The following is a 19,177-nucleotide window of genomic DNA, read 5'->3' as shown; positions in this document are numbered from 1 at the left end:
TGTATATGTGTGTGTATGTGTGTGTGCAAGTGTGTATATGTGCGCACATGTACATGTGTGTGTATGTGTGTGCAAGTGTGTATATGTGCGCACATGTACATGTGTGTGTATGTGTGTGTGCAAGTGTGTATATGTGCGCACATGTACATGTGTGTGTATGTGTGTGTGCAAGTGTGTATATGTGCGCACATGTACATGTGTGTGTATGTGTGTGTGCAAGTGTGTATATGTGCGCACATGTACATGTGTGTGTATGTGTGTGTGCAAGTGTGTATATGTGCGCACATGTACATGTGTGTGTATGCGTGTGTGTATATATGCATGCGCATGTGCATGTATGTGTGTGTATGCATGTGTATACGTGTGTGCATGTGTATGTGTATGTGTGCAAATGTGCATGCATGTGTGCATGTGTGTAGACGTGTATGTGTTTGTATGTGTATGTGTGTATATGTGCATGTATGTGTATGTGCGTGTGTGCATACGCACGTGTGTATATGTGCATGTATGTGTATGTGTGCATGTGTATGTGTGTGTGTGTGCATATGTGCGCGCGTGTGTGTGTATGCATGTGTGTGTGTGTAGGTATTATAGAGCTATATAATATGAATGAAGGTGGCCTTAATTTGGATTAGTTTTCTTTCAGCTGGGAGGGGGGAGAAGAAAAGGAGATCTAGATCTAGATACCAAGGACGCACAACATGCATGTCGTTTCCCCAAAATACAGTGCAGAGCACACAGGTATTTTGACTAGTAGACTACATTCAGCCTAGCTTATTTGACTGCCAAAAGGTGGTTTCCTTCCTTTTCTTCTCTCTTCCCCCCAACCCCCAAAGCAAACTAAACCAAATTAAGGCCACCTTCATTCTCAATCAAGCATGCCCCTGGGAGACTTTTAATACCATTTATCTCATTGTCTTTACAAGTTCATTCAGGTTCATTGCCCTGCCTGCCTCTGTGTGGACAAGCTCCTCCTGGGGAGGCAGAGCCGGGGTGGGGGTAGCTGGTCTGTATTGGCTATCGCAGGTGTTTCCTGTGTAGACGGGCCCTTACAGGGCTCACCTGCTCTTTCCAAGCACCTGCTCCAAAATGCAGGTTGCTCTGACCCGGGCTGCTCTGCAACATGCAAGCAAAAGCAATACCACCAAGGGGTTACACTGCTGCTAGCTGTGACACCCCTGTCTGCCTCAGTTTCCTCTGCTATAAAATGGGTTTAATGCCTGTTAATTAGGCATTAACAAGCCATCCAGTCCTCCCACTAAGAGAAAGAGACTGCCTTAGCTCTGCAGAGCATGCAGCTTCAGGCTCCCGACTTTGCAAGGGCTCGTGTGCACGTTTGCTCCACCCTACGTGCTAGTCCAACTGAGTGTTCATCACATGCAAGAGACCTGGCAGGGCTGGGGCCTCGCCTCCAAGTGTGCATGTGGATTCAGGTCTCCATCTGGTTTGACAGGCCAGCATGGCACAAAACAAAGGCTTGCTTGCCATTTCCTCCTCTGTCTCATGGGAAACCTCATCCTGAGACAGCGAGGAGTTTAAAAAGCAAAAATGCTGGGAGATGCTAAAGTATCCCGGTGTCCTGGGACTACATCCCCATGAGCTGTGGGCAGGGATGGATGCAGCAATCCATGCTGCCCTTCTCCGCTCTCACAGGCCCAGGCCACCCCTGACACTCATTTGGGTCCCTCCCCTGGAAGGCCCTGGAGCCCTTCTCCTCTATTCAGTGTCCAAACCCCAGGCTTCCCAATGCACGAGATTCATTTTAAAACGATGCGATTAAAAAAATAATCTGTTTGTTGTCTCGCTTTGGACCCTGTAGGGTTCCTGTAGTGTCAGCCGTAGGCACTGAAAATCTATGAGTCAACTCCCCCCCTCCATGTACACCCCCCTAAAATCACCACAGGAACTTCAAACCCAGCGGATTGCAATAAATTAATTCTTTTGATCCATGTCGTCTGGTTCCCGGTCCTTCCCACGTTGTATTTCAAGCTTTCGAAGACTAGAAGTTTAGTCTTTTTTTTGTTAAGGACAAGGGAGATTGCCACGCCATCATGTGACTCCAGGAGCTGGAACTTTAAGGGGAAAAAGCCCCAAATCTTCGAGACTCAGTACGTCCATTACTGTGCAGCTGGATGTTTTATCTGTACATGGTGTCCTATGAGGCACTGCCTGGAAAAGGCAGCGATCATCCCTGCGCTGGGTCTCTGCGGAGCTGTCAAGGGCTAGAACCGCTGGAGCACCCGGCCCATGTTGGCAGACGAGCATGGCTTGGACCCAGTCTGTAGGCACGTCCTTTGGGGTCTGCAGAAATGCATCGCTGGGGGGGACATCTCTTATTTGTGATGGATTTTTTTTCTGATGAAAACTTGGCGGGGGACGTAGGATATAATCACCCAACCTGGACTTCATCCAAGGGGCAAGAACTAGTCCCCTCACTCTTTGGAAAGAGGCCAGGGGCTTGTGTGCAGACATAAGGATGTGTCTCCCTACGGTGCCAATCCCTGCACGCCCAAAAATCACTTGGATGCCAGCCAGTTCCCATGCAGTTAATTCAGAGAAGCACTTGCAGACAATGAATTCCTTGCAAATGCTAATTGAAGCATAACTTTCTGCACTGCGCACAGGCTGCATTCGACCTGCGAACACAAGTGTCCTCGTGGCGCGCTTTTAAAAGACCTGATTTTTGGATCCTCCCTCTAAGCTGGCTCTGAGCCTAGCAGCCGTTTCTCCTGCCCTCTGATATCCGCCGTAAAGAGGTAGTTAGCATGAATGCTCTCTGGCCACTAGATGCTGCTACAGGCTTTTTTGTTGGGCATAAATGCAGGAAAAAGTCCTGTTATATTATGGCACAACACCAGCAGACTCTCCCTATGCCTGAATAAGGGTGTTTGTGCCCGAAAGCTTGCAAAGAACATTTTGGTTGGTCTAATAAAAGAAATCACATCTACCCAAAGAATCTCATCTGCCTATGTCCTTATGTCCAAGGCTACAACCAACAACCCTGTTATATTAGGTGTGATATAGTAGGTCCTATCAGGCCTCAGTTGTGCAAGGGTTTGAGCCCATTGGGCTTTCTTCACACTTGGCTCATTTTATATTTGCCTTCCTATTGATATTACATTCCAGTTTATGTTGCTCTTGAGTTCCTACCGCGTGCATATTGGGTCATCGAGGGGGGGAGCAGGATCGTCTAGTGAAAAGGGGCTCAGATGGCTAGGTGAAATTCTTGGCTCTGCCACTGCTTTGCTGTGTGGCCTTGGTCATGTCTCTTCTCTCCTTGGGCAGAACGCAGTGGTTCTCCGCTTTTTCGAGACTTGAGGCCCCCTCTCGGAAAGTGCCAGCTTCACTCTTTTTTGACCATAGAAATATATTATAGCAATTCTTCTGCTGCAAAGAAGTCAGACACAACACAGCAGTGTTTTTGACTCTAAATATGTGAAACTGTGAAATCTCTGGGTTGATCTTGTGAATCATGTCACGGTGCTAAAATGATGTGGCACCATGGGGCACCCTTGAAAGGATCTCAAAGCACCCTGGGCACCCCTGGCCAAGAATCACTGGCCTCAAGGCTCACTTGCACGGTCAAGCCTCTGCCACTATAGCGGTGTAGGCAGTACACCCAGTGGGAAAAGAGCACTATGCAGCACAGGTTTTATTTCCAGTTTGACCATACCTTGAACCCACAGAAAGCAAGCTCAGCTGTCAAAAGCTCTAACAACAGAGTGGCAAAATACAGAATTTTGGAAACCTGGGTTCAAGTCGCCGCTCCTTCAGACACCTGCCCCTTACTGACGTAAAAAAGAGGAAGATTTGGTCCTTAATCTGTGACTCGGGTCCCTATCGCACTGCCTTTACCCTCGCCAGTGTGCTACAAGGATAAATGCACAGAGGACGGTGTCAGGTATCCAGGTTGTAGCTGTACTGCTCTAGGGGGAAAAGCAATCAGGCTTGTGACAGAGGTGATATCTTTTTAGACCAAGATTTTTGCCAAAAAAATTCTTTAATTGCAAGCTTTCGGGTGCAAACACCCTTCATCAGGCATCGGAGAAATGAAGGGTGTTTGTGCCCGAAAGCTTGCAATTAAAGAAATTTTGCAAAAATCCAGTTGGTCTAATAAAAAACATCACCTCTACCACGAGCCCTAGAAGACGGTGTGGTGTCCAGAAACCACATGGCGATTTTCACCCTTGTTTCAATGTGGCGCTAACTTGGTGCAATAATTGCCCCAGAGGGAAACAGCTCCGTTTGGAGACAGAAATGTATATAAAAAGCCCATAAAATGGACAGTCGCTCTTTCAATCTATAGCTGAGTGTTAAAAGTTCCTCTAAAACTCTTCCAAAAGGAGTTATATAAAAAATTAATTCTTTTCCAGCTAGACTTGGAGGGGGACAATGTTTTTCAAAAGTGAAATTTCAATTTTAAACCAAACTATTTTAAAATCCTGGGGGGAAGGAGGGTTCCTCCTACTTTCCAATGCTTTGTTACTGGATTCTGACTGACAAATACCAGGGAAAATAGTCAAAAGTGGGGAAGAAACCTATTTTTCATACACGTGTAGGCCAGCAGAAGAGTAAAATGTGGGAGAAATGTGGGCATTGTCCTACCTTATCTGCACATCAAAGACCAACTCCCAAAGACACTCTCATGGACCCAGAAGAACAGTCATCCACCTTCAGCTTCCTTTGTGCAAAAATGAAGTTTATTTTCTACCTATAGAGATTTTTTTACCATCTTTCATTTTCCCCGAGTCTGAGGAAGGGCGTGTGCGCCTGCAAACTTGCAGAAAAAAAATTAGTTTTTTGCAATTTCTTAGATGATTTAATAAAAGGCATCATCTCTGAACCAAGCGTCCTAGAGTTTGACCTTCCTTTCTGAGAAATGTGGGAGCCTTTTTCTCAAGCCCGTTCCTCATTAAAAGTGGTGGCTTTGGAACACAATCAAAAGGACTGAAAGCAGAGTTTATCTTTTTGCCAAATATTTGCCCTCACCAACATCTTCTAGTAGGGCAAAAATGGGGAGAGGGGGCAAGTCAGAAGTGGGAAAAGGGGAGAAATGAAAATTTAAAAAAATTATAGTTGTGTCCATCATCCGTCCCACCCCCTCGCCACCCCCGGCCAAATGTCCCACGAGGAGAAAAAAAATCCTGCTTTTCAACGAGAGTTTATTTGTAGTGACAGTCTCTTAAAATGCAACGTAGCCCATTTTTCAGGCAATAAGCACATCTACCATGAGACGACTGCCTTCTTCTGGCTGCACCCTGAACTTCTTGGCAGCGTGTCATAGGTCCTCTACTGCTAGCGCTTAATGGAGAGTCTCCTTTAGCCTGAGAGCTTCAGAAGCAAATGCATCTGTAGGCATATGGTGCAAAATGAGGTGAGCAAAGGTGGGGCAGGACAGCTGGCTATGCTTCTTGCACCCAGAAAGGAGGCATCTCTTAGCACATTGGGGTGTCTGCTTACTGTCTGGGTCATCTATGGCTGGGACGGGCACCCTGGATCACCAAGCAATCCCATGCTGTGTTGCTTGACCTTCTTGCAGTGCTGCAACCTTTGAGCACATGATCTTTCCTTCTGGATCATCCCAGGATCCTAGGGCTGCTGTGACAGCAGGAAATCTCTGCCTCGGACGTGGGGAAAGCAGCATACAGAATACCTGAGCCTTCTGCAAGGGCCGTGCAGGGCCTCCAGCCTCCATCCAACCTGCCCTGAACCACCCCAAAATGCCCACACGCTTGTAAAGAAAAAACCATCTCCATCCACGTCCTCCAAGACACTCCCATCTTATTGTCTCTCCTTTAAAATAGACTAGACTTTATTCTGATACAAAACAAATAAATAAATTACTGTTTCCCCAAATCGGGCTATTCCTAGGATATAAATAACACCAAGTGGTGGACAGGGTTCTGGTCCAAAATGAGGCACAATAAGTTATCCTGAGACATGGGGGCAGCCTGCTCACCACCCACCTGGGAGAGAGCAGGTCCGACTTGGACAGATACAGGAGCCTGACACGGTGAGCACGTCCAGGCAATGATGAGCGAGAGGATTGGGGAGCCTGTGTTACTGCTGGGATCCAGTTTTCACTGCATTGTTAGGGGAGCAGACCTGAAACTCCCCTGGAATAGCTCGGTGCAGCCCAGTGACCGAACATCATATCCAAGGTGGAAGCCATCACGTTGTATGCACAGACATACAGAGTTTTCTGATCTGGGTTTTGCAAGCAAAGCATGCATGCATGCAAGCATGCATCCCTCAGGCTCCTAAGCCGGCGGCTCTCAGGCTTTTTAGGCTCCAGGCACCACTTGATAGACTCGAGGCACCTCCTGGAAAATGCCAGCTCTTCATTTTAACTTGTTTTTTTGCCTACAGGAAAATAATAGAGCAAGTCTTCTCTTGCAAGGAACCCAGAAAAACCACAGCCGTTCAGGGTGTCTTTAACAGTAAGGATTCCTGGTTGAAACCTCTGGGTTTGTACATTATGTTTGAAATGCAACAATCTAGGGCTCTTGGTTCAGAGATGATTCCTTTTATTTGACGAACTGAGAAATGGCAACAAAAAAATGATCTTTTTCTGTAATTTTTTTGCAATTTCTCAGTTGATCTAATAAAAGGGATCATCTCTGAACCAAGAGCTCTAGATTTTTGCATTTCTTTTGGTCGCAGAACAACACAGCTACCAAATACATCCCTAAACCATGTTTGCCCACTCAACAGTGGCACCCTTGAAAGGATCTCAAGGCGCCCTGGTTGAGAACCACTGCTCTAAGCCCGAGGCACTTGTGGCTTTCTGAGAAAATTACTCAAGGCACTAAAAATGCCCTCATTTAGGGCCCGATCCTGCAGTCTCCGAGTGATGGGCCTGATCACAGAAAACTCCTCGGAGGCTGGTGAAGGTACAAGGTCAGGATTGGGTCCGGCACAAAAGAGCAGCAGGATTGGGCCTGCGGGAAAGCTCCTGCTAAAGCAATCAGGGCCCTGGATTTTGGCCTGCTGCTCATTCTGCCCGAGCTCTGTCACAGCCCACTTATTTTATTGCAAATTCAGCAAAGCCCTTTTTTTGGTTTTTTGGGGGGGTTTTTTAGACCTGAACATCACACGTAGAAACAAAATCAGCCAGGGGAAAAGACCATGCTGGATTCTTACCGTCCCCCACCCCCTGCTTCCAGGGCTTTGCTCTCTAGCAGCTCAGCAGGACCTTGGCATTGATACAACACAGTGGCTTTGCATGCACGGGTGTGCAGATGGGGATTTGAACTCTCCAAGGGGCAGACCCGTTCTCGAGACGTTCTGCGCTTTCCTGTAGTTCAGCTGAAAAGAAGACTCACTCATGAGTTAGCCAAACTTATCCCCCACGGCCTTGTCATGGGAGCTGGCAATGCCATGGGGCGAGCTCCAGGGATGGCAGCGTGAGGCTGCCGGGCAATGGGTGTTGCGCACCATGGACTCATCCCGAACGTAACCCTGTATCTCCAGAAATCAGCCCAGCCATTCAGTGACCCAGAGGAGCACCGAGGCCAGCACGCCCCAGTAGCTTCCTCCATCCATCTGCTCCCTGGACGTGGGCATCAACTTCCTACCACACCACAGCAGGAAGCTTTTGAGTCATTTAAAGCTCAATGTCCACCGCATCCTCCTCGGTGTCCTTGGTGTCTGTCAAGTCAGAGGAGACAGGCGGCGGCGCTCCGAACTGGGACAGCTTCGCTTTCTTCTGCTCCAGGCTTTGCTTTCTCCATTTGATCCTCCGGTTCTGGAACCAGACTTTCACCTAGGAGGGAACAGGGACGAGAGGCGGTGAAAACCCCTCATTTTGCACCCGTCTCTGTGATCTGGGACCGGGAGTCTCTTGGCAATGGGGACCATGGAGACACTTTGTAATAACAGCTGGAAGTGAAGGGGCAGTTGCTTTTTTGGGGGGGAGGATCTCTTTACAAACATTGATGTAAGCCTGCACATCCCCAGGGAGGGAAACTGAGTCACACAACGGTCATGTGGCTTATATTCAGCCAGTGTGAAATGGCAAACCAGGCCTCCAGCATCCAGCTCCCTGTCCCTGGCTCTAACCACCAAACAACTGCTTCCCCCCAGACCCCATCCTGCTTGTCCTCTGGTTAAATCTTAGGCTTCAGCACTGAATGAGTGACATCCTTGTCTCATTAAGAGCATTGGCTAACTCCCGCCCGCTGGCACTTCACTCAATGGGACTCAAACTCATCTGGAAGATAAGTAAATAGGCAGCATTGCTGCCCTAGCTGAGGCATCTGGATGCCAAACCTCAGCACCATGGGGATTTCTTGAGCAGCCGTGGAACAAGCAGATACCTCCAAGGACAGGCCTGAGGATACGCTTGATCTGAGCCAAACGGTGGAGTAGGACACTGCTGTTACATGGTGGGGGAGTGACTGGATCCTCACTGAACCCAACTGGGGTTTTGCCCTGGCTTCAGTGGGGGCAGGATTAAGGCCTGGGACTGGGGCTCGTACAGCTTGCTTTCACCCCTCTCCCTTTTAGTGGCTTTATCCTTTGCCTATGGACCCTTTTCAGCTTCACCACATCAGAGGATCACAGACAATGAGGGTTGAAGGGAGCTCAGGAGGTCACATCTAGTGCAACCCCCTGCTCCAAGCAGGACCAGCCCCAACTACATCCTCCCAGACAAGGCTTTGTCTAGCCGAAGCTTCAAAACCTCCAAGGATGGAGATGCCACCATCTCTCTGGGCAGCCTGTTCCAGTGCTTCACCACCTTCCTAGTGAGAGAGTTTTTCCTGATATCCAACCTCAACTTTTCTTGCTGCAACTTGAGCCCATTGCTCCTTGTTCTGTCACATCCTTCCTAAATGTGGTGCATGGAGCTGGGCACAGTACTCCAGGTAACCAACACTGGGTAGAGCTGTACTATCCCCTCTCGTGTCTTGCATACAATTCTGTTAAGGCAGCAGAGCGTTGCAATGGCTTTTTATCCTGCCTTTTGGATGCTCTTCTTGTCCACAGACATTTCTTACCCTGTTTGCAGCCCACCAAGCTCATAGCCTCTCTGGGATCTTGTACAGATAGCTCCACAGGTTGGTGACTATAGGGGCCACGGTCTAGTCCACCGATTAGCAGGGATCCTGGTTTCATCCGATTGACAACAATCCCCAATTTTCAGTTAAAAAAAAAAGTAATCCCAAATCCACATTTTTCCGTGATTTAAATGAAACACCACTATATATACATACACGCACACACACACACATACATACTCACACATACACACACATATATATACATACACACATGCACACACATATACATGCACACACATATATATACCTACACACATACACACACACATATATATACATGCACACACACACATATATACACACACACATATATATACACACACACATACACCCACATATATACATACACATACGCACACACATATACACACACATATACACATACACACACATACACACCCACATACATATACATACACACACATACACACACATATATACACACACATACACACACACACATACACACATATATATATACATACACACACACATTAGTGGTGTTTCATTTAAATCACAGAAAAATGTGGATTTGGAGTTACTTTTTTTTTTTAATTAAAAATTGGGGACTAATCTAAATCAGAAAAACCAGGATCCTTGATGATTAGGCGTCTACGGATTTAAATGCCTTAGCGTGATTAAGTGACCCATTCAAGTCCCTGAATATCCATTAGTGCAGCATTTCTCAACCTGTGGGCTGCAACCCAAAAGTGGGTCGCAAGAATATATGAAAGAGTTGTGAACAATCTCTAAAAATGGACTCGCCTTTAAAGGAGAAACATGTGGGAAGCCGTGGGCTTTCCCTTGCAGACTGGCAGAGCTCCAGCCTGCACGGGGCTGCTTGGGGGCCCCCTGCCCCACAGACTGGGGAGCTGGGGTCTGGGGGCAGTGGGTCGGGACTGGCCATTGATGTTTATAAATGGGTCCTGGTAGAAAAAAGGTTGAGATCCACGGTATTTGTGCATCTACTTTTGCAATACGGCGTCCTCTGCCTCTTCAGACGGAGTCACAGAAAGCAGTGAGGTTGGATCCTGTTTTTCAGCGACTTGCATAAGATGAAATGGCATTGCACGTAGGCACCTAAATCCACTCGTGCAGCTAACTGGGGGAATGTGATGGGATCTCCTTAGGGAGCTGAACCCTCCCTGTTCCTAGGTAGAATAAGCTACTTTCATCTGCAAAGGAAACTAGTAAGACTCCTCAGACTACAACATAGAGGAGGACTGAGACCATCTAGCTTGCCTCTCCCTCCCATGGTCCTGCCCAGTGTGGGCAACACAAAAACATCTCTGCAGGAGGTCTGGGACCCCGGCCACATCCCAGCTGGATGCCCATTTGCTACCTGAGTCTCTGTGAGGTGCAGGGTGGCTGCCAGGTCCACGCGTTCTGTGCCCACCATGTACTGCTGCTTGAGAAACTCCTGCTCCAGCCTCTCCAGCTGCTCCGGCTTGAAGACGGTGCGGATCCTCTTCATCTTACAGGGCCCCCCTGACCTCCAAGGAACAGGAGGGCCCAGGGAGCCAGTGCCTACACAGCGAGACAGCTCCAGACCTGTGAGCAAGGGGCAGGTGTCAATAAAGGGGTGGCAGAAGCAACCAGACCCAAAACGCTCGCTCCTTGTCCATGCACAGGACAGCACCCTTATTGCACAGCTTGCTGACTCTGCTGTTTCCCCACCTCCACTGAGCCATCAGGCCTTGAGACCACCTGGCACAGCTGGTCTCCAAGCACAGCCATCCCAGGGATGGAGAGGAAGCAGACAGCCACTGCCAGCTGACACGACTAGGAAAGGCCTTCAAGACAAAAGGCGGGATCTTGGATGTGTAGCCAGCTCCAGAGTATACGAGTGACTAAGTCAGCAGGATCTGGCCTATTCCTAAACCACTCATCCCCAAACTGTGGTTGAGGGGCAACACCTTGCAAACACAGCTATGGGAGATGCTGCTTTCCAAGCTGGCAGGGAGAGCAAAGTCTAAGGGTGCCTGCAGCATGCGACTTGCTCGAGACTGTTGCTGCCGGGCCAGCAAAACTCGGAGACCTGCACCATAACATCTTGCTTAGGCCCTGATCCGGCAATGACCTGATGTTGCTGGAACTCCTTGTGTGTGTAACATGAATTGCATGTGCTAACACCGTGATAGGCCTGGGGACACGGACCATACATTGTCCAAAGCCAAGGGGTGCTGGTGCCTAGATCTCACGCAACCCCAGGCTATTGCTGGCCTCACATTATCATCTAATGAATAATGCAATAAAATCTCATCAGAGCAGGGGCAACCTTCCCAAGAGCAGACGTGACACCTAAGGCTTGATGCTGCCATCACAAACACGCACAGAATTAACTTTACTCATGTAAATAACTCCATCCACCCAAAAGGGACGGCTCGTGTATTAGAAGTGATGCCTGCATTTCTTTGCAGAGGAAGTGGGGAATGGACCTTAAAAAAAATGCAGGTCTTGGTCTAACCAGCCTTGCTCACACAAGCAAGCCTTATTCACAAGGATCGGTCAACGAGTTCAGGGATCCTGCTGTCTAGAAAAACGGCAGAGCCAAGGCCTCCGCTGCATAGAAAAATGCAAAGTTAAATGAATAAAAAAGGAGGGTTTTAAACTAACAATTAGGAGAACACCAAAGGCCTGGGTGCGCCTGGATCCAAGGTGTTGATCGTGCCTAGGGATGAAGACGGAGCTCAATTTTTTGGGTAGATTTGGATCTGGCAAGGTTCAACGCGCTGGGAGCTCAGGGCTTCCAAGCAGGTTCATCCACCAGAAAGTATGGCCCCACATCGTCCTGATCCTGCCTGGCTCCAGACACATTAGCCTCTTGCTCCTGCTCACGGCCCCACGGATTTCAGAGGGACCCTGCACAAATACAGCCACCGTCTTCATGGACCAGACTTCTGGATCTCACAAGGATGTGATCACGATTGCTCCTGGTTGAACATGTATGTGTGCACACATGGGTGTACACACATGCACAAAATCAGGGCCATCGTTTAACAGCGTTTAGGTGACAATGCCTGGCCATGAGGTGTTTGGGGCATAAATATATGCATTGCCCAAGTCAGCTAAAGGTCCACCGGAGCCATTGAGTAAGGCATGCTGGTGTCTCCGGCCCACAAAAGAGCAGTGGGGAGTGGAAAACGCATATTGCCACCTTTAACCCTCCCTTTGACTCTCAAGCCAAATGACCAAGGACAGCAGGGCTGGCTGGAGAAGACCTGCTCAGATCCAGGCAGGGCTCAGACTCAGGCCTCTGGAGCTGAATCAACCAACCTGCCTGTGCATTTTACACATATATATGGCCTGGCACATGTACCATACGTTATACATGCACACGCATCCACACACACACCCACACCTGCAATAAAACTATGTAAAACCTAACATAGCTATAAAACGATGCAGGGCAAGAATAAATTCCTGATAAAAACAGTAATCAAATAAGGCGTGGTACCCATTTAAAATATTTGAGCTTAGGATGTGTGCAAATTGTGTGGCCGGTGTTTCAGCTGCTAAACCCACACGGTTTGTTTACCCTAATGGCAGGCTGCTGATTTATACTAGGGGAAACACATTTGTTCAACAGCAAAGTGCACTGAAGTGACTTCGGTGCAGTTAGTCCGGTCCCCAATGTTACGCCTTCGTGTCAGGATTTGCCAGATCATGGCTTTTCATTAACGTTAAATTATAGCCATTTATCATTTCATGTTATTTTTATCACTAGAAACATTTTCACATCAATGATTTCAAGCTCCCAGTGTTTTAGTAACTATATTTTGACACTTCAATTGTAATAGGTATGATTCAGAATGCAAAATACTGCCTTACCATCAGTTTGTACGTTGTCCCCCATATCACCAAGTCACATCGTATCATATACCATATATTTTGTATCTCCTACCAGAGATCCTGCCATGTCCAGTTACATGACATGACATGATGTTTCTATAAATATTTAGGCACATAAGCGTCATGTATAGTACTCTGCTCTTAATTATAATTGACTATGGAATCCAGTCAGATAGCAAATTAAATCATGCAAATTAAATGGCTACACCAACTAGTCACAGGAGGGGTTTGCAGTGCAGCAGATACGTTTCAGACCGACTCTTTCGGGCACGTGGATCAAATCTGACTTTCTGACACAGGCAAAAAAAGTCCTCAGTGCAGAGGGTGACTTTTGCTAGAGACACGTCTAAGCGATGGGACACGTCAGCCAGCTTCCAGAGGCTAACGCCTGCATTTTAAGCAAGGCTCTTCCTTGAGCTCAATGGGTGAAACCAGAGGAGCTGAGCTATGTAAAAAGAAGCAAGGATTTCTTAGGGGGATCTCTTTTCTTGGGGGATCTCTGTCCTTTCTTTCTTAGGGAGGTTTCTTAGGGGAATCTCTTTTCTTAGGAGGATCTCTTTCCTTTTTTCTTGGGGGAATTTCTTAGGGCCATCTCTTTTCTTAGAGAGATCTCTTTCCATTTTTTCTTAGGGGGATTTCTTAGGGGCATCTCTTTTCTTTGGGGATCTCTGTCCTTTCTTTCCTAGGGAGGTTTCTTAGGGGCATCTCTTTTCTTTGGGGATCTCTTTCCTTTCTTTCCTAGGGAGATTTCTTAGGGGCATCGCTTTTCTTTGGGGATCTCTGTCCTTTCTTTCCTAGGGGGGTTTCTTAGGGGCATCACTTTTCTTAGAGGGATCTCTTTCCTTTCTTTCCTAGGGAGGTTTCTTAGGGGCATCTCTTTTCTTTGGGGATCTCTATCCTTTCTTTCCTAGGGAGATTCCTTAGGGGCATCGCTTTTCTTTGGGGATCTCTGTCCTTTCTTTCCTAGGGAGATTTCTTAGGGGCATCGCTTTTCTTTGGGGATCTCTGTCCTTTCTTTCCTAGGGAGGTTTCTTAGGGGCATCGCTTTTCTTTGGGGATCTCTGTCCTTTCTTTCCTAGGGAGATTTCTTAGGGGCATCGCTTTTCTTTGGGGATCTCTGTCCTTTCTTTCTTAGGGAGGTTTCTTAGGGGCATCTCTTTTCTTAGAGGGATCTCTGTCCTTTCTTTCTTAGGGAGGTTTCTTAGGGGCATCTCTTTTCTTAGAGGGATCTCTGTCCTTTCTTTCCTAGGGAGATTTCTTAGGGGCATCGCTTTTCTTTGGGGATCTCTGTCCTTTCTTTCTTAGGGAGGTTTCTTAGGGGCATCGCTTTTCTTAGAGGGATCTCTTTCCTTTCTTTCCTAGGGAGATTTCTTAGGGGCATCGCTTTTCTTAGAGGGATCTCTTTCCTTTCTTTCCTAGGGAGGTTTCTTAGGGGCATTTCTTTTCTTTGGGGATCTCTGTCCTTTCTTTCCTAGGGGGGTTTCTTAGGGGCATCTCTTTTCTTAGAGGGATCTCTGTCCTTTCTTTCCTAGGGAGATTTCTTAGGGGCATCGCTTTTCTTTGGGGATCTCTTTCCTTTCTTTCCTAGGGGGGTTTCTTAAGGGAATCTCTTGTCTTTGGGGGATCTCTTTCCTTTCTTTCTTAGGGGGGTTTCCTAGTGGGGGGGGATCTCTTTTCTTCCAGGGATCTCTTTCCTTGGCGACACTTTTGACCGCAAGCCGTCCCTCTCCGGGTCACAGCGGTGCCGTGCCTAGCTTCCCATCATCGGAGCCCTGAGGACAAACAGTCTCACTCCCCTTCACCCAACTCCAAAAAGAAAGCGCAATATTGCTGGAGAGACACGGCTTAACTGGAAGCCAGCGAGGTTCGCTGGGTGGCCGCACTGCACTACCTTTGATTTGAGGGAGGAAAGTCGTTCTTGGCAAACGTTGGGGTACAAGCGCCCTTCTGCGGACGGGGCGGGCGGGGGGGAGAGGGAGTCACGAAGAAAGTTGTTTGCAGCCAAAAAAACCAATTTTTTCCAGCGATTTTCCCGAAGAGCCGGGTGTGCCCGTCCCCCCCTCGCCCGCCCCCGGAGCGGCACTGACCTGTGGGCTGGGCGCAGGGCCCGGGGCAGAGGTAGAGCGCGGGGCAGGGCAGGACGCAGGCGAGGGGCAGCGCGGCCGGGGGCGCCCAGCGGGGCCAGGCGGGCGGCGGCGCGCGGGGCTCGGGCTCGGGCTCGGGCTCGGGCTCGGGCGCGGCGGACAGCAGCGCCGCGATGCTGAAGGGCGGCGGCGGCGGCGGCACATCTGGAACAGCTGGCGCCGCAGCTGGCGCCGCCGGCCCCCGGCTCAGCATGTCCGAGCGGGCGCGGCGGGCGGCGCCGGGCTTTATAGCGCGGGGCAAGGGGGCGGGCGGGGGGCACTCGGTGCGCGCGCACGGGACGGGGGGCCAACGCGCGCGGGGGGGCGCGCACACGCGGGTGCACACCTACCCGCGTACACACACGCACATGCCTACACACCTATACAGACACACACGCGTTCACACGTAGACACACACGTAGAGACACATGCCTACACACATAGACACACAAAGACGCACCTACAAGCATATACACTCACCCGTATACACCTGTAGACACACACGCCTACACCCATATGCACACACACATACACACACACATAGACACACATGCCTACACATATACACACGCATACACACAGACACACATAGTCACACATACAAGCATATAAACTCACTCATATATACACGTAGACACATGGCTACACCCATATACACATATACACACATAGACACACATGCACACACACACACATAGAGACACATGCCTACGCCCATATACACACGCATACACACATACATGCACACACATACAAGCATATAAACTCACTCATATATACACGTAGACACATGCCTACACCCATATACACACACGCATACACATATACACACATAAACACACATGCATACACACACACATAGAGACACATGCCTACGCCCATATACACACGCATACACACATACATGCACACACATACAAGCATATAAACTCACACATATACACATGTAGACACACATGCCTACACATATGCACACACACATACACATATACACATGTAGACGCACGTGCCTACACACACGCGTGCACATACACACACATATACACACGTAGGCACACATGCATACACACATACACACATAGATAGGAAAGTGCCCCCCCAGGCAGATGCTACACACATGCACACACTTAGGAAAGTGCCCTCCCCCCAGGCCAAGGCTCACACCATGTGGCAGGGAAATGCATGCACAAATGTGCACAGATAGATACACACACACACGTGCATGCGCAAAGACAGGAAGGTGCACACATAGGCAGACACACACAGAGAAAGGAAAGTATCCCCCTCCCCCAGGCACAGACTTGCACCCTGCAGATAGGGAAATGTACACACAAATGTGCACATAGATGCACATGCGCAAGCATGCAAAGACAGGAAGGAGCACACATACGTGTACACCTGCACACACATACACAAAGACAAGAAAATGCCCCCCCCCGAGACTTGCAGCTTGCAAATAAGGAAATATACACACAAATGTGCACAGATGCACACACAAACACACACAAAGGCAGGGAGGTGCACACACACACACAGAGTGGGAAGTGCATGTATGCACACCCCCCCACAAAAAGAGGGAAGTGCACACATGCTCCCCCCACCCCTCCCCCCGCCGCCCAAAGGCAGGAAAGTGTACACATAGATACACACACAAGCACACGGAGATAGGAAGATGCAGCCCCCCCACCCAGTGACAGGAAAGTACACACACATAAGTACAACCACTTCCACACCAGAGAAAGGACCCCCCCCCCCCGATTCCTACCAGCAAACACACCCCTGTGCCTGCAAACACTGCAGGCACACAAAATACACTGACACACACAGGCCCACATATATGTAGCGTCTTACACGGGCATACGGGCACCTCACCATGCTCAAGTCCTTCTGCAAGATGGATTCATCCCCTGGAGTGCAGATGGAACAAAGACTCAAGATTTAAGTCGTAATGTCACTCTGTGCGTGCGTGTGTATTTGTGAGTGTCTCTCCTCTGTTCACATCCAAGATCTGATTTCTATCCCTCTCTGCCTGTCTGTCCACACATAAAACGGGGCGCAATAGAGTACGACACAAATAATCCCTTGGACGCTGGATGTTTTCAGTCATTTCAAGTATCTTATCCCTTTTCCCCGCTTTTCTTTTCCTTCAGTCACTCAGAAGTAAACACATCTTCTGTTGCTGGTGCCCAGATCACCAGTCTTGATAAAGTCTGAGCCTGTAAAAGTCTCATTTTGTTTTGTCCAGATATAAAATCGCAGAAAAACTTATGAAATTTTTGGCTTTCATTTAAAACTAAAAATGAGCTCCCAGTGCAAGCGAGCATGTGTGTGTGTGTGTGCGCACGCACGCGTATGCACATGTGTAGAGGTATGTATGTGTGCATAGCAACAAGCCTTCTTAAAGTGACCATACATTTCATTTACACCCATTTTAAAAATCTTTTTGCCTTGGGCCTTTATTGTAAAAGAGAATCCAGTTTCGTGTGCTTTTATAGCTTTATTATTTCAGGGCAAATAAATACCATGAAAATGCACTGGAATAATATTTATCATCTCATTAGGAAGTATCATGTTGCTGGATGCCCGGACTTGAGCCAAGAGAAAGAGAGAGGCAAAGAAACCCAGGTAAAACAAAAGAGCTGGTCAGATTTTTTTTTCTTGAAAGCATTTTATTCTCTCTGGGAGCATCCTGTCTTCTTTGACAACGTGGTAATAAATAAGTAAATAAATACAGCTGGGATTTATTGCTCCTTACGCAAATACAAGCCCCTAGTCTTGCAATCTTATACATACGTGTTTAATTGAAGTCACATGCTTGCGCTAGGTGTGTTCATAAGTATCTTGCTAAATCAGTCTCTGGCCATAAAAAATATACTCCCAAACTTATCAGAGCTTGATGTTTTCCAGCACGGGTTCTTCTTTGATGTTTTGTAGAGGTCAAAACTGCTATTCTCTTGCCCAACTCCTATATGCCATATACTGGAGTGCGTTCTATTTAGTATGCATTATATTTTATATTTAATACTAGTTAGCAACTACAGGTGTAATTTATGTGCCGTGTGTCATTACAAGAGAAGCATATAGCTTGCCCTAATTCCTTGCTTTATTATTGTTAAGTATTTTTGCAGTGTGCAAAATATGCATTATAACAATATAACAATATATGCAAATAACCAAATGCATTGAACTCTCTGCAAGAAAAAATACAAAATTTGAAGGAATAAAGGAGAAGTCTGCCTTTTACAACCTTCAGAGAGGTCTTGGTTATTTCTTTGCATATGTCCATGATTCTATAAATTCATCGTTGTGATGCTATTATTATACTCATGATTAGATCCATAAAATACACATTATATTTTGCTATCTATTGCCACATGATTATAACGGTTATTCATTATCAATGCTATAAACGGCAGTTAATTAATTATAGAAGATATCATCCCATTGGCTTTTCACCAGGCCTCCCCATTCATTTCTAACTGAGGATACGTCCACTAAGTGAAGATGGAGAGGGGTAGGTGGGGATGGGTTGAGAGACGGGAAAAGATCTATAATAGCTTCTTCACGCACGGTGTCAGACAGGTTCTGCGATAGGAACAGAAATACAGTATGTTGTGTGCGGTATTACACTGGTATCTCGTACCAGCAAGATGCTGCTAAGGGATATATCAGGCGACGCTCCCAGCAAGCTGTGGACTGTACCGTTGTAGAAAAACCATGCACGCGCGCACACGCACACCCCCAAAAATGAAACAAGCTACTTTGGTAAAGTGCGGTTTTACTGGAAAACTCAATCTAATTCAATTAGTTTGAGTACCGAGCTTGGGCTGGATTAACCCTTTAGTGGGCCCTAGGCAAACGAGCTTGTGGACCTCTACTTAATACTGTATATTTATATTTCTTGTATTCACTCAATAATTATAATATGTAAAATAAGCAGAACTGAGCCCCTTCTTCACTTAGGGCCCTAGGCATGGGGCTAGTTTGCCTAGGCGTTAATCCGGCCCTGGGTCTGGGCCCATGACCCTGCTAGGAGCAGTCTGCAGCCAAGCGAAGGCAGAGAAGGAGACAACGGCAAACTAAGCGTTGAGCGGCTGCAGGCGTGGACTTGGTGCCATTGCAGTCCGATGCTGAAAACGA

General features: G+C 47.8%; 1 protein-coding gene across 1 annotated transcript; it reads right to left on the bottom strand.

Annotated features, from left to right (window-relative positions):
* Nucleotides 1–5,145: 5,145 nt before the first annotated feature.
* Nucleotides 5,146–15,270, bottom strand: LOC102567346 (homeobox protein not2). The gene is made up of 3 exons (XM_059721421.1): nt 15,002–15,270; nt 10,405–10,613; nt 5,146–7,765 (listed from the first exon to the last, which is right to left on the bottom strand). Exons 1-3 carry the CDS (start codon nt 15,249–15,251, stop codon nt 7,607–7,609), a joined length of 618 nt encoding a protein of 205 aa, XP_059577404.1. The 5' UTR covers nt 15,252–15,270; the 3' UTR covers nt 5,146–7,606.
* Between the last annotated feature and the right edge of the window lie 3,907 nt (nt 15,271–19,177).

This window comes from Alligator mississippiensis, chromosome 2 (genome assembly GCF_030867095.1).
Source record: "Alligator mississippiensis isolate rAllMis1 chromosome 2, rAllMis1, whole genome shotgun sequence".
NCBI lineage: Eukaryota > Metazoa > Chordata > Crocodylia > Alligatoridae > Alligator > Alligator mississippiensis.
The sequence above is the reverse complement of the archived record's forward strand: the minus strand, read 5'-3'. Positions and strand labels throughout refer to the sequence as shown.